Here is a 15,786-nt window from a genome sequence, read left to right as displayed (position 1 = left end):
AAGCATGTTTTGTCTGCACACACTTACATGATGTCATCTATTTACAGACTGTGGATGCAGACGAGCGTGACAATGCTTAACAAAGGCAGGAATGCTGCAGGTGTGTGTGATAAAAGGTTGAGGAAAAGAAAAAGCTGGTTCTGTCTCACAGGAATACAGACTAAACTTTAACTGCCAGAGTTATTCTGGAAACAGCAGTCAGGGAACAGAGAGACACTGACGAGGAGATGAAGATAAAACCTCTCTCTGTTTTCCATTTTTCTTCTTCTGTCTTGTCGCTTCTTATTCTCTTTCTCTTGTGCTTTTTCCAGCGTTTCCTGGTATCTCTGGTGTCTATTCTGCTTTTTAATGCTCTTCTGCTCTGTGCAACAAGTGTAGCACGGAGACAAGAAATTTGATTATTCTTCAAATATTGAATCAAATGTTGAGTGCTGTCAGTTTTCTATACTTGCTTTTTAGTCGTCCTGTTCTGGAGATAAGAGGAGTACATCTGCTGTCATTAATGTATGACAAACAGAACTTTTTGGCCAATATAAATAACCAAAATAAGTCCCTTTTATTTCTTCCTAATCAACATTCAAGGCGCCAAAATTTGCGAGCCATCAGTACCTGCAATGGTCCCAGTAATATGTGCCTGCACATTATGATACACAGTCTTTTGAGAAGCCACAGCTATAAAATCCAGCAGCATACTGCAGTTTATTGAGTTTTACACCCCCCCATCTGCTGTGTACATTGAAATCACTAACATGCAGTGCACTTAATTACAACAGTTTTGTCCAGGTTGACATTTTCTGATGACCAAAACATCATCTTTTATTGTAATTTTTACCTCCAGAGATGGCCGTCCAACTTCTGTCTTACTATCACTGTTTGGCAGCCATTTCTATCGGTTGTAATAACGTTTTAGTCACCAGGTGATCATTTTTGACAAATAAAACAATTGTATATACTTGACAATACAAAGTATATACTTTAGAACAGTAGTGTAAGATACAGGCCTCAGCATCAGTGGCCAGTGAGTGAGATCATTCTGTTCCTTTGTTACTGAAACTCAACTGTCCTTCTTGCTCCGTCCAGTGTTGATCTTCCAGCTTCAGTGGGAGGATTCGCTGTGCTCTTAAAAAGGACCATGACCTCATTGTGTTGTAGCTCCGCTGTGCTCTGCTTCTCTTGTTTGTTTGGATTTAGTTGCTCTCGCCCTCCCAGTTCCCCTTAACCCTCTCCATCCTGGATGTTACACAGCCTGGACTGGACATACTGGACATACTGGACATACTGGGTTACACACTCATGAGGGCTGGGATGATATTTTCGGGCCAATAACATCCCTATGGGTCAGTGTTATTCAGCTCTAATAGGAAGGGGCGAGTGAAATTGTTTTTAATGGAGAGTTTTAGTGTCCCATGATGGTCTAAAAGTTGTTTCTTCACCCTGACGAATAAAAATATGCAGGAAATATGGCGATCAAGAAAACATTGGCAACAACTGCTCGGATTGTGGACTGTTGGCCAGACAAAACAAGACATTTGAACATGTCACCTTGGGCTTCGGTTGATTTCTTCGGCATTTTTTGACATTTTATAGACAAAGTAGTTAATCGAATAATTGAGAAACGGCTCCCAAGCACAGATAAATGTATCAGTAGGGCGGTGGCCGAATTTGGGGGTTGTTTTTTGTCACAAACCCCAGCATTTTGCTTGGAGAACACACATTTGTTTTGGTGTAATGATTCGTGGTTTTAGTTGGTCATGGACATGTTGGACATGTTTCCAAAATGCTTAAATATTATCAAATGGAGACTTGAAATCTGTATTCATTCCCCTTTTAAAGAGGTTTTTGGGTCACTGTTTTCCGAGTTGATAATCAGATTGGTTCATCCGTCACCTGTATTCTCATATGAACACAGTTATTTACATTTTAGTCTTGAATTTGTGTCTCAAAATCGATAAAAAAAAACTACATACTTAATACTGCGACACAAGAAATATTCCCCTCAAGAAATACCATAAATAAATAGATGGATGAATCGGAACAACACATGAGTCATAAGAGCAGCTAATGTAGGCTGGAAGTCACTTAATCTACGAGGTGACCAGGTTTAGCCGTTGACCTCCCATTAGTGATCTCACACACACAAACAAACACTGCAGAGTGGACTCCCCTGAGGGAGTATCACTTATCATGTTTCTATTTCTCTTTACTTCTTCCATTGTCTCTCTGTCTGTCTCTCTGTCTGTCTATCTGTCTGTGTGGGTGGTGAGATGACAGATAATCTCCTTACCTGTCACTTCCTGGTAATAAGCTTTGACTCACCTGACCCGGCAGGTGCTTAAACTGAAGACTGAATGTGGAGAAAAAAAAAACCCTCGGGTCAAACTTAACGTCACGAAACACAGTTAAACCGAAGTTCAAGGAATAAACGAAGGAATCGGTTATCCTCATATTCACAGTGTTGTTGTGTTGTGTGTGTCTTTGTGTGTGTGGTCGAGGTCTGCGGTCCCTGTGTGTCCTCCTTTTAATCCTGATGAGTCAGTGTCTGTCTGCCAGGTTGACGGACAGGTCACCACCACGAAGGTGTCAGGAAGTACCTTGATTGACTGAGAAACTATGAGACTCCGTACCATACTTACATACATAAAACCGCTATATTTTAACATATCATTTGAAGAGATTCCCAATAAACCCCAGTGTGTTTCATTCACACTTTCATCACATCTAGGGCCGATTTAACAGTTTTGATTAGTTCAGTCTCTAAAATATGTTGAAAAATAGTTAAAAATGTCCGTCAGACTTTTCCAAGATAACGTTGTTTTGTCCAAAACCCAAAAATATTCCGTTTATAATAAAATAAAACTGAGAAAACAAGCAAATACTGACCTTTTGTGAGGCTGGAACCAGCAAATGTTTGTCATTCAGCGTCTAATAACTGATTAACCGCACTTAGTGACTCCAACGCTACATGCACAATTGTAAGAACCATGAAAATGTGTTTTTATTGCACAAGTGAAATGTGTGTGTGACAATGAGACACTAAAACTGTGCCCTCTTATAAATATCAGCGTCCTCTGGAAGCTGAATGCAACCTAATGATGCTAGTAGAATACTGTATTATTATTATATTATTATTATAATCCAGTAGAATATAATAGAAAACAGAAATAAAAAGACGGTATTTTTCTTGGATTTTTTTAATAAACGTCCATCATATTGTGACAGATCTGTAGTCTCATCTATAGGTGACCACCCCGTCCACCTCCTGCAGAGGCATCATCATGCAACATGTTGAAGTAATTTCTTTCTCAGAGCTGTGAATCTGTGGACGCGTTACGATGTTAGAAGCTCTCAGAGCTGCAGTGTGTGTGCGTGTTTGTGTGTCTGCAGTGTTTGCACATGTTGCATTGGCACCTTGTCTTTCCCTCGAGCGGCGTGTGTTTTCCATATAAGGGTGTATGCGCCTTCAAAGCCTCCCTGGATTCTGCACTATGTGTGTGTGTGGTTTTTAATAGATGTAGAGGAGAGCTGCACTATGCCCATGTAAGCACACACTACACTGGAGAATTAAAGTCTGAAGACTCTGAACAGTGGCACTCACAGTTTGTACACATTCAGACAGAAGATGTGAAACATCAGGACAGACTTTAAGGTTTCTACATCCTGTTTTATTCATCAGTCGATTTTAAGGCTTCACATTGGTTACGTGAGAACCAGAGAATATTTGGCCTTTTTGCTTGATTAATGACAATAACGATGAATCAGTTATCAAAATAGCTGATTAATCTTTAATGTTTAGCAAATCAAATGCCCACTTGATTTTTCTTCAATTTTAGTTTTTCATTTCCAACATTTTGGGGATGTACAGTGTTTGCAAGTCTGTTTGTTATTTACTAGAAAGCAATGACATCACTGTCCTGATGGTCACGTGGTCGATGCTTGTCTTCATTGGATAGGAGTCGACATTACATAGAGTCATTTAATTTAATATAATTTCAACGTAAGGGTTTTAAAGTAGTCGATTTCTTTGAACAAACGTGTGATTATTGGAACGTACAGTTTGAACCGTTGTAGCAGAGCAGTCAGGGTGGGGACATGTAGTCGTCTATGTGCCACTTTTTCCTGAAAACCAAGCATCTGCATGCAGCGACCGCCTGAAAACCTTTTCAAGTGGCTCTGAGGTCAGTGGACGGGCTCTTTACAACTAATTATGTAACATATTTGGCTTTGTCATGTGACCTAAATTATAGTTTTACGTGTGTTTTCTGCAGTTGCAGCTGTGTGCTTTTGTGTAATAATAAAATAAAGGGCGACTTACTTGAAATAATTCATCAGAACGGTTGGACATCAACTCATATTCTGTGTGTGTTTGGTGTCACTTGGAAGTGTTTATTTCTGGCTGTTAAAGCACACATGCAGATGGTTGTCTCTGTACTGTACACATGTGTCTGTCTGTTAACTTTATCTACAGGTTTCTCTATCAGCTGACCTCTGTTGTGACCTTCCCCACCTTCTCCGGCTATTTATACATAAACACAGTGTCGCCTGCTGACTCTCTTTAGTTCTCACCTACAGTAAAGCCTCTAAAGCTGCTTGAATCAGTTATAGTTTTGGATTGTCTTGTGTGTGACTGTCCTGCAGGAGGTTTCCATGTTTTGTGTAAAATTAGAAGCCTGGGACCCGGGGCTGATCTAGAAATGTGTTTTAATCATGTGCTGACCCTCCAGCAGCGAGCGAGGACCTTTTAACAGTTGAGAGAATTTGGGGGGAAGGGGCTGGGTCACATGGAAAATACCATAATGCTCCATTTTACCCTAAAGCACTGTAACACAATAACAAAGTACATATGTATATAAAGCAGAAAGCTCCCGGGCTCTCTCATTCTGCTCCCTGACGTTCTTCTGTTATGGTTCTCATTCAAAAGGTAAAGAAGTTACTGTTATATTAGATTATCCAAAACATCACATATTAGTCCTATTTATCTGTTTAACTTTAAAAACAAATTATATTTTGTTTGAATGTCTGTGACGTCTTGTTTTAAGGTTTCTGTCGCCTCTCTTAATCTTAAAATCAAGGTATTTAATGCGTTTAACAACTGCACCACAGCGTCAGGAAATAAGTTTAACCCAGTGAGATTTATATCAGACAGAAATTGCAAGATACATTTTTCTTTAAAGTTCTGTCTTTTATTAAGTTTATCGTGATTTCTGCATCCACTGGAGGACTTTACTTTGCAGTAGAAATATGATGAATCTGTATTAACAGAATGAAATCTCAGAAAGGTGCTGGCGTGGCTGTGGTTTGCACACTCATGCACGTGTTACGCTTTCACGGGACAAAACAGACAATCTTAAAGATTAGAAAATCCCAAAAAAAAGGGTCATTACAGTTGATTCCCCTGCTGCTATTGTCCGAACAGAGACCGTGTTGTTTTAATGATCGCTGTCGACTTGTGACTTATCATGTCGTGTTTCCTTTTATTCTCTCTGTCAGGATGTGGAGAAGGAGAGAGAGTTGCGGACGGAGTTCAGCAGGGAGGAAATCAGGCAGAAGGTGGAGCAGTACAACATGCTGACCAAAGACCACCTGAAAATGACACTCGTGAGTGGACACACACACACACACACACACACACACTGGCTGAGTCAGTGAGTTGTATGTATTTAGCTTGGCGCTAATTTTTCCTTTTTAAAAGCAGAAAAACTATTGTACAAGGAACTGGATGATGGAGATATTCTGTATGCCACTGCTACTACATTCAAACTGCTTTTACCACCATTTGATTTAATCGGCACAATTATACCTGTTTTCATTTAAAAGGCCTTGACATCCGGTGGTGTAGTACTGAGACTCTTTACTTAAGTAAAAGTAGAAATATCACGGCCTAAAAATACTCCAGTAGAAGTAAAAGTGCACAAGTATCATCAGGAAAATGTACTTGTTAAAGCATTCTGTTTTTAGTCGCATACAATTAAAATACTCAAGTAAAGTACAAATTTGTCAAGTACAGTACTTGAGTAAATGTACTTTGTTACTGTTGATATGCATGTTAGACATCAAAAGAGTAGTTTTTAAAGTTCACTCTTGACTTTGGAAACAGCAGTTGACACTTTAAATGAGATGTCTGCGAGGAAGATCCTGTGATACGATTGAAAGCCAGAGAACAGTCAAAAACAAACTTTCTATCTCAAGTTCTTCCTGTAATCTTCTGTGTATGTGAGTAGTGAAATAAATAAAGTACAACAGCCTGTGTGTCCAGGCTTTAAATCTCAACATTTGAGGTGTGCTGATGTTTCAACATCCACGCTGCCTTCCTCCTGCTCCCAGCATTCCTCAGCAGTCACATCAGAGTGATGTGATGTTATTCCTGCTATTGTTCTCCCCCACAGTGTTTTCCTTGGCAGCGTGAGAGGTGACTGAAGTTGCATTCAAACCATGAGACGCTATAAATGTTAAATCCAGTCAGAATGAGGTATTGTAGGTGAGGTTAAGAACATTTAGATGGCTTAAAATTGATAGTATGAAAATGAAAAAGTGGTTTTCTTAATTCTTAAAAGGGACAGAAGATAACTAAAGGCCTTTGTTGGGTCAAATACACAATATCCACTTCAATTAAAGTAAAGTAATTCACAAGAAGAAGATATTTTACAACACGTCAAACTTAAACCTACTGCTCAACTCCTGTCAGAGGCGATAGCATCGCTATGTGAAGCTTGTGGACATGCAGTCTTTACCCACACCTTTCTGTCTAATTCTGTCTTTCTTTCTCATCACTTTATCGCTTCATCTGCGATGAGTTTCTCTTTGTCTGCTTTTTTTTTTTTTTTACTGATCTCGTTCGTCCGCTTTCGACCTTCACTCTCACTTTTCACTTTGCACGCACAGTCCTGCAGGCACCACTCGGAGTAATGAGATTAAGATGCTCTTCCTCTGTTTGGAGCCATCTGTCCTGCAGGACCCACTGGGCTGATTGGGTGAACTGGTCTCTTCTGGAGAGATCATATAGCACGTACTGCACCGTGACTCTGGAAAAAAAAGAGATCCTGCTGAATGCTTTGATTTTATATCTTTCACACAAGACTTTACTTCAGTTTGTTGTCACCTACAATCTTAATGTATTTCCAGTGTTAATTTGTCCGTCTTTCACATTGACATTAGTTTTTATTCATTGACAAAAAGTTTAATACATTTCATCATAGTTTTTGTTTTCAAAAGTTCCATTTTATTTAGTTTTAGTCTTGTATTCGCCATGGTAAAAAGGTTGTCAGTAAATCTCTCATATTCAAAATGTCTTTATTTGTCTGATAATAAGTGAGTAACTCTCTCTCTCTCTCTCTCTCTCTCTGTATGTCTGTCTCTCTCTCTCAGAGTCATACTGGTGTGTATACTGGTTTCATCAAAGTCCAGATGGATCTGAGGAGGCCCGTGACGGTGCGGGGGGGTCAGAGAGGAGCGGGGGGAGCTTTGGTGGAGGAGGCCTTCTATCTGCCCAGAGGAGTCACCAACACCCTCCACGTCAGCTCCAATAACACCGTCAGACAGGTGGCTAACACACACACACACACACACACACACACACACGCACACACACACACACACACGCACATGCACATCAACACAACTTAATTAGGATCTGATGACATACAGGTTGAAGTCAGGGTTTAACAGACGCAGGCTAATGTTGAAGTTTTCTGACATGTTGATTAACTCAAAGTACCTATAACACAGCCACAGAGAACATTGATTCTGATTGGCTGACAGGTGTCAGGTGTGGACACCTAAAACAAATCCAAGGTGAAAGACTTTATGTAAAGCAAAAAAAGATTCATTAAAATAATATTTAAAGACACAATGAAGCGAAAATAAGTTTAAGTTGTACATTAAACTGCAGGTAACTATAGAAACGGTGTGTCTCTGTACTAACTCAGGCTGGTATGAGTTAAACTGAGCACAAACAGGATGATGAGGATGTGAACACGCCTTCTCTTTTTGCCTCCTCATTTTATATCAGAACACCTTGCTTTGCATTATAACTCAAATATAAATATTCGCATTGTGTTAGCTAGCTACATGTCATGTTGTAGTGTTGATTGACAGTCGGTTAAAGCCCCTAAAATACTCAAATCCTAAAACGTGACTAAACAAAAATCAAAGTCAAACTTGAGAGAAAAACATTAAGTATTGTTTATTAAACGTTTTTAATCTGCTTCATCAGGACCGTGTGGGTGCGGTTTGATCAGATATGACCAAACAACTGTCGTTAGATTATGATCCAAAGTCTGATTGGTGGATAGGAATATGTGACATCACCTTTTTCGAACAGAGCCCCGCCCACTTCAGACCAGTCAGAAGAGCACAAACAACAACACTGATACAGAAACCATCTCATGCGAAAGAACAAAAACGAACTAACTTTGGCAGGAAATCGTGTGTTCATGTCGGACCCCGCCACTCATAAAAAGAAGCTGATTGAGAAAATATGTTTTCAGGTGCTTTAAATAATCATTTGTTTAAACTAACAGTAATATAACTCTTCAAAAATTTTTTTGTTTTTTCAACCAAATTCAGGGTTTAACTGTCACTGAGCTTGTTGTTGATCATTAACTTCACATTAGCATCATTAGTGTCAGTGTGTGTGTGTGTGTGTGTGTGTGTCTGGATCAAGATGTTTCAGTGTTTTGTTCTTGTGTGTGTTCAGGTGATCGTCGCCCTGCTGGGAAAGTTCACAGTCGCGGACAACCCGGCCAAATACGCCCTGTACAAACGCTACCGCAGGGAGGAGCAGGGTAAGACTGAGCCCACCGACCCTGTGTGTGTGTGTGTGTGTGTGTGTGTGTGTGTGTGAGACAGTTAAAGGGCTGGAGACAGTGTTTCATGCCACTCATGCCAAACTTGGTATGAGATGCTATGGCACTGACATATCTTTGTGTGCATGTGTGTGTGTGTGTGTGTGTGTGTGTGTGTGTGTGTGTGTGTGTGTCTGTGCCTCGCCCTCATGTTGCTGGTTATTGGATGCCACTGGGCTCTCCCCACTATCAACAGCTCACCACCAGGAATACCCAGAAACACACACACACACACAGACAGCTGTTGCCGGGTCGTTGGGTCTCCGATATTATCTTTCAGTCTCTTTAGCGCCTCCAAGAAAGGAAAAACAATACGTTTATGGGCTTTATACTATAAAACATGACGTAAACTCACTTGTGAATTTATTGAATTTGTGTGACTTGTTTTTATGTCTTGTTTTGAAGTCTGTGAAACATTTTGCCCCCAAACTTTTATAGGGATTTTGGGTGTTTTCCTCCCTTCATGTTGCTGCTGACATATAAGCCCCTGGTCTGGTTTTGCCTCATTACTGTAGACATACAGTGAGACTCGGCCTGCTAATAAAAGACAGCGTCTAGACACAAGTCCGACAGCAGATTTACTGTATGTAGACTTCATACGTACATGAGCTCATATATAAACTGTCCAGACAATAGTTGGCTGAAGCTTTCATCATTCAAGTTGTTGAAAGAAACTTGTTGGAAGTGTTGGCTGAACTGTGGTGAGGAAATGTAGAAATGTCTGTGACCTTCGGTTTCAGGATGAGACAAAGTGACTCCAGTTGAGGCTGGATGTCAACCTGAAAGAAAATAAAATAAAATAAATACGCACTGTTTGTTCTAAGAACCCTTTGAGAGTACAGTAGCCCAGGCTTTAAAATGTGTGTAAATACAAAAAATCAAAAGTAGAGAAAACAACATGTATATAACAAGTATTTTAAGGGGGGGGGGGTTATTTGCTGGACTCCCAGTTCCCAGTGTTTACGCTAAGCTAAGCTGGCTGCAGGCTGAGGGGTTATTGATCTTCTTATCTTACTTTTGGCAACAAAGCAAGTAATGTATTTCCCAAAAAGGTCAAACTATCCCTTTTTAATATTTATTTTTATATTTATCTCTTTTTCTGGTTTTTCAGTGTGACGTTGAGCTAATTTGAACTACTTTATATACTGTTGGGTAGTTTAATCTACAGCAATTCATCGTATTCTACAAGATCATTATACGTTTATAGCGACGCTGATGTTTTCAGCTTTGTGACGATGCATTTTCCAGCAGATCCAAGGAGGGTTTTAAATAGCAACTAAAACTGTCAGACAAATGTAGTGGAGTAAAAGTTAAAAAAAGTCCAATATTTGCGTCTGAGGTGTAGTGGAGTAGAAGTATAATTTTAATTTCAATTAAATTTGTACTTAAGTACAGTATTTGAGTAAAAGTACTTAGTTACGTTTGTCCACAGTTCAGTCTAACAGCATGGACCTCTCTTTCTGTCTCTGTTTTTGTAAATTACTGTGGTCGTTAATGTGCCGCACCCATCCTTTCATCTTCTGCCATCCCTGTTTATATGTACACACACACACACACACACACACACACACACACACGAACACACTGCAAACTTTAACTGCAGCGACCGCAGTGCTGCCTGCATGTATGTGGCTTGAAGGAACGCACATACTGCACTGACTAAATTAATCTGTGTGTGTGTGTGTGTGTGTCCTGCAGTGTATGTGTGTAAGCTGGCGGATGGCGAGCAGCCGTTGTTTCTTCGTCTGGTGGCGGGACCCGACACCGACACACTCAGCTTCGTACTGAGAGAACAGCAGACTGGAGAAGTCATGGTAACACACCTCTCTCTCTCTCTCTAGTTAAATATTTACTCCTGTTATTCACTTTTTCTTCTCCTCATCGTCCTCTTCCTCTTCTGTGCTCACTTATCCTCTTCCTTTTCTTCGTCCTCCTCGTCTTCGCTTTCTCCCCCCCCACCTCTTACAGTCTCTTCCTCAATCTGTTGCTCCTCTCTCGTTCCTCCTTCTCCTCTTTCTCCTTTCCTTTCTTCCCCCTTTTACTCCTTCTCTGCTCCCTTTTATGGAAGCCCAATTCTGCCAGTACAAGAAAAAAAAAAGATGAAAGGTTACTCAGGATTACATAAAAATTATTAAGTCCAAATTTGAATTCTGACATAAAATGTCTCAACTTTTACTTCTTAAGTAAAACTTAAATTATGAGATGGTGATAAAAATAACCATGAGCATTTTTATTTTTATAATGACTAACTTTTAATGTTTTTTCTTGTACTGGCAGAATCGGGCTTCCATACCTTTTCCATTGTTCCTCTTTGTGTTCTTTTAATTTTCTGTAATCTTCCTTTTCTTCTTACTTCCACCTTCTCTTCATCCATCTTTCTTTTTTCTTCTTCCTCCAACTTTTTCCTCCTTTGTCTCATCTATATGTTAGTAAAAAAAATAGTAACCTAACAACATGATAAATATGATAATAACAACAACTATTATTTGTCTCGTCATCATAATTTAAAAAAATAATAACAATAAAAAGAGACGGAAAGTCCACATCCAAGTGACAATCCTTCATCATCCAAAACAAACAACATACTGTAAATAATGTGCTGTATAAATAAAGTTTGTTTGCTTGCTCCTGTTTTCAGTGGGATGCGTTCTCCATCCCCGAGCTGCGTAACTTCCTGCGGATCCTCGACAAGGAGGAGGATGAGCAGAAGGAGGCGGTGATTCGCCGCTACGAGGCCTACCGCCAGAGACTGCAGGAGGCGTTGAGGGAGGTCAGAGGGCCTTCTTAGAGGATTAACCTCCATGAAACAGGACTACTGCCCCCTAGAGGGACGGAGGAGGCGATTGTTTTTTAGATAGTGTAAATTTTGATGGAGAGAGAGGGATGTGAAGGCAGAGTGAGAAGAGAGGATCCCCCTGGAAGAAGGGATGATACAGACAGAAAGAGGGATGATATAAACACGACAAGAGGACAGGAAATAAACTGAGAGACAGCGAGCGAAGGACAAGTGATAAAGGGATGAACGGACAATCGGACGGACGCTGCTGGAGTTTGATTCAGCCCGGATCAAAGACTTTAAACTGCTGCCTGCTCACACCAAAGATTCACTTAATCGTGCCATATTCATTCACCCTCTCGCCCTCTCTCCGTCCATCCCTCTCTTCATCTTCTTCTTCTCTCACTCTGTCCTGCTGTCACATAATTTATGCAGTTTATCTGATTCCTCTTCGTCCCCCCCCCCTTTTTTTTTATCCTTTAAACTTGTGAAAGACTCAAGGCCATATGTTGAGTTAGAGTTTTATTTAATTTGTTTGTTTCAAAGGTCTGTACATATTTTTTTTCTTAATTTATATGGGTGAAGCGGTTTATCGTTTTATTTAGTTTTGTTTTGTTTTTTTAACAAAAAAAAAAGTCTTATTTTAGTTTATTTTATAGAGGCGGAGCACCAATCCGGTTGTTGACACAGACAAGGAGAATAGTTTATCCAGACTGCTACTAGAGGTCATGAACATCAGACCCCTGGATGTGGATCAAGAACCACCTCTCAAACTGTAGCTACATATACAAACACAGGACAGGAACACAAGAAAACTTAGAGAGCACCCTGGCAGTAAAGACGTCTTGACCATTGTGGCGTTTAGCTTGAATTACCCTGAAAGTCGATAAATATATTGAAGTGAGTGAGTGAGAAAGGAACAAGTAGCCTGGATGCAGGTACGGAGTCTCGAGTGTGCCAAAGGAGAAATTGGAGACTTTTAATTATAGTCTAAACTGATACATTTATTTCAATTTTCGTATAGTTTTTCATTATTTTTACTTGTTTTTGATGGAAGATAAAGATGGCAAAATAATCATAAAATAACAGTCACCAGGGGCAACACATAAAAACTGATACATTTAAAAAACAATTGATTAATTACATTTACATCATTTAGCAATTCCATTATAAATAATGAGCTAATGGTTAAAACTAATAGATATATTAATTGGCAAATTCAATGATCAAAGCAAATGAGCAGCAAAATGTGACAAATCCCTTAACTTCCAATTAAATTAAAATCTAAAAATAAGTTTAAAAAATATATTTTATATTTATTTACATTATATCTTCTGTTTTTAATGCATACTTATATTGACAATTGAATTATTCAATTAATAATGGCAATCAATTTGTATCTTTTATTATTATTATTATTATTATTATTATTATTGGCACACTTCAGACTCCACAGAGAATTGGCGTGAAACTGAATGTTGTAGACGAAGGTACAGTGAAATAAGAACAGGTGAATTTCAGGTTTAATGTGACTGAAAACAGACACAAACTCTACGTGACGCATAATCAAAGAGGAAGAGAGGTTCCTACCGAAAGACTACAATAATGGAGTCAAATAGAAGCTTGTTTGTTATGGCAAGTGACGACGAGTGAGGATGATGATGATGACGACGAACTGGTTGGATTTAAAGCCTTTGTTTGCATTTTCACTCCACCAGCTGAGTTTGACGAAACATGACCTGACGTAGTTTTGTGTATAGACGTGACCCCTGACCTTTGACCTTGTGCGGTCAGAGCAGGAAGTGAGAGTGAGATTTGACTGGTTTCTGGAAGTTGACTGAGCAGTTTGGAGGAAGTAGAAGAGAAACATTAGATGGATGAAGGAAAGTCAAAGACAGAAGATACATTTTTGTTTTTGAAATGGCCGGAGGAGCAGTACGTGTATGTCGTAAAAGCAGCGTGACTATAACCTTGAGGACAATGACTTGATTTTCCTCAAAACCACAAGTCATGATGTGATTAACTGCTTGTTCACTTTTTGCATTTATAAAAGCTCCTATAATCCACAGCTGAGAGGAAAGGAGGTCTGTGAGTGCTGATAGCTGCAGAGAACAGGGGAGGAAGAATGGCCGCATTGTGCCGCTGTCCTGTCTGTCTTCAGGCATTCATTTAAAACGCTGTGTTTTTGTGCTCTTATCTCAAGTTGAAAAGCGCAGCCTTGACCTCCTTGTCAGCACGGGTGTCGGCTTTTTTTCCCCCTGGTGGATAAAAGGGAAAAATATTAAAGAGGGAAACAAGGACGATAGCACAGAGAAGAGGATAAAATAAAGGATGGAAAGACATAAAATGAACGAAAGATACGCATTAGCAAATGTAAAAGAAGGTAAAAGGTATTTTTGTTCAGTTAGGGTTCATGAGGCCTTTTGATGGTGTTGCAAGTAAATAGCTGCCTTAAATATATATGCAATGTCTTCTTAAGTATATGTAATGTACCAATTATGGCTTAGAGACCAAAGAGGCTTGTTTTCAGTGTTGTTTAGTAGAAAAAAATCCTTGTTTTTTTTTTTGCTTTTTGAATCAGCAGTTTTTCAGATATTTGAGGAAACAGACAAACAAGTTGAGATAAATCCCAAAGACAATCATTCGGACGAAAAAAACTACAAATCGGACTATTAAAATGTGTCGCAAGTCATTAAAAAAAGATGTAAAAAGCCTCATTGTTTGAGCTGCAGGTACTGAATGAAGTCAAACTGACGGTGCTTTTCTGTAGAAAATTGTTGTGCAACATCGCCATCCAGTGGACAGATACTGCAACTATTCTCTCATTTCTGTGTCAAACTATTTTATAGATTTATTTTAATTTTTGTTACAACCAAAGATATTTTTGTGGTGTTGCCTGGAGCAAAAATATATTAGAGGCCTCTTCCTACTGGAGGGAAAAACATATATAGTTTAGAGATTTATTTAAAGGGGTTTTAACCCTAGTTTATTCTACTATCAAACACTGGGTTAAATCTATGGAAGCCAAAAAAAAGGCCATAAGGATTTGAATCTTAAAAGCAACTGAAAAAACTCAGTTAACTTGTCTTGAGGAGAAATAATGATGTCATATTGATGTTATCAGGGTTGGACAAACTTTTTAACGGAAAGCCTCCATGTGGAGTTTGAAGGAAGTGGATATTTAGGGAGTGTTTAATGGAAGATATCATCGACTTGCATTATGGGAAATGTAGGATCCAGCGTTTTCGGAGCTTGACCAGTATTAGGGACCATTTTTTAAAATTCATTACTTTTTTAATCTGTCACAAGTACCTAAATGTTATGGAAGTGCAATAATAGATAAGACTGGTCATTTTCAGATTTTAAAAATAAAATAAAATAATAATAAAATCAAGTTGCTCAAACTGGTAAAATCCAGAATTGAGGATAAAAAAAATTTAAGTTAAAACTTGAAATTAACTAGTGGATATTCAGTTGCTTATAAAGTTCAAACTATTTTGGCTTTTTTTTGCTTCCTTATGATATAATTTAAAATGATGCGAAAGTCTGCATGGAAACAGTTAATTAATCTTAAAGCCATGTTGTTGTTTGTTTGTGCATCTCATAAACAACTTTAGCTGTTAAAAAACATCATACCAGACTAGTCGTATCAATTAATTTTTTTTTTTGGGCACTTTAACTTTGAATTCAGGGAAGACGGGTTTATAGATTTTTCTTTTTTTCTCCTGTTTAATCTGCAAACTACCGCCATCACACTCTGTACTTTATCTTAACATCTAATACACTATACTCTTATTTTGAAAGATCTTGTTAAGCTCCACTCATAATTGTACGTTTTTCTTGTTTTTTTTATTTTTTAAACAAATGTAAGTACAGTGTGACAGAAGTTAGTTTCATTTTAAGCTCATTTTATTTTTTGTCTCAACGAGCTTCCGTATGATTAGCTGTAGACTGTGAAGCGTTTGGTTGAATCTCGACTCTCGCATGTGTTCCTGTTTGTCTCTTTGTATACATACATACATGCTTACTGTAAACACTACTGGGCTGTTAAACATTAAAGCAAGCGTTATCGTAGATAAAACAGCACATCAGGCGGCATTTGGAAAATAATTTTTGGAGTGAAAACGCTGAGAAGATGGATGAACACAAATACTACTTTTCAAATGCTGT

The 15,786-nt window shown here is 38.8% G+C and overlaps 1 protein-coding gene across 3 annotated transcripts in view; it reads left to right on the top strand.

The window, feature by feature from the left end:
- rassf3 (Ras association domain family member 3) overlaps positions 1–12,070 on the top strand; it is a 55,084-nt gene extending 43,014 nt beyond the window's left edge. For 2 of the 3 annotated variants that reach the window (XM_070929081.1, XM_070929082.1), the window contains 5 exons: positions 5,488–5,595; positions 7,363–7,536; positions 8,693–8,780; positions 10,539–10,654; positions 11,479–12,070. In XM_070929081.1, the coding sequence (XP_070785182.1) occupies positions 5,488–5,595; positions 7,363–7,536; positions 8,693–8,780; positions 10,539–10,654; positions 11,479–11,628 (636 nt within the window). In that variant the 3' untranslated portion in view covers positions 11,629–12,070. The remainder of the gene's footprint in view (positions 1–5,487; positions 5,596–7,362; positions 7,537–8,692; positions 8,781–10,538; positions 10,655–11,478) is intronic. The other variant, XM_070929083.1, reaches the window with a different exon arrangement.
- Positions 12,071–15,786: the final 3,716 nt, after the last annotated feature.

Source organism: Enoplosus armatus, chromosome 22 (assembly GCF_043641665.1).
Source record: "Enoplosus armatus isolate fEnoArm2 chromosome 22, fEnoArm2.hap1, whole genome shotgun sequence".
NCBI lineage: Eukaryota > Metazoa > Chordata > Actinopteri > Centrarchiformes > Enoplosidae > Enoplosus > Enoplosus armatus.
This window is presented reverse-complemented; position numbering and strand designations above follow the sequence as displayed.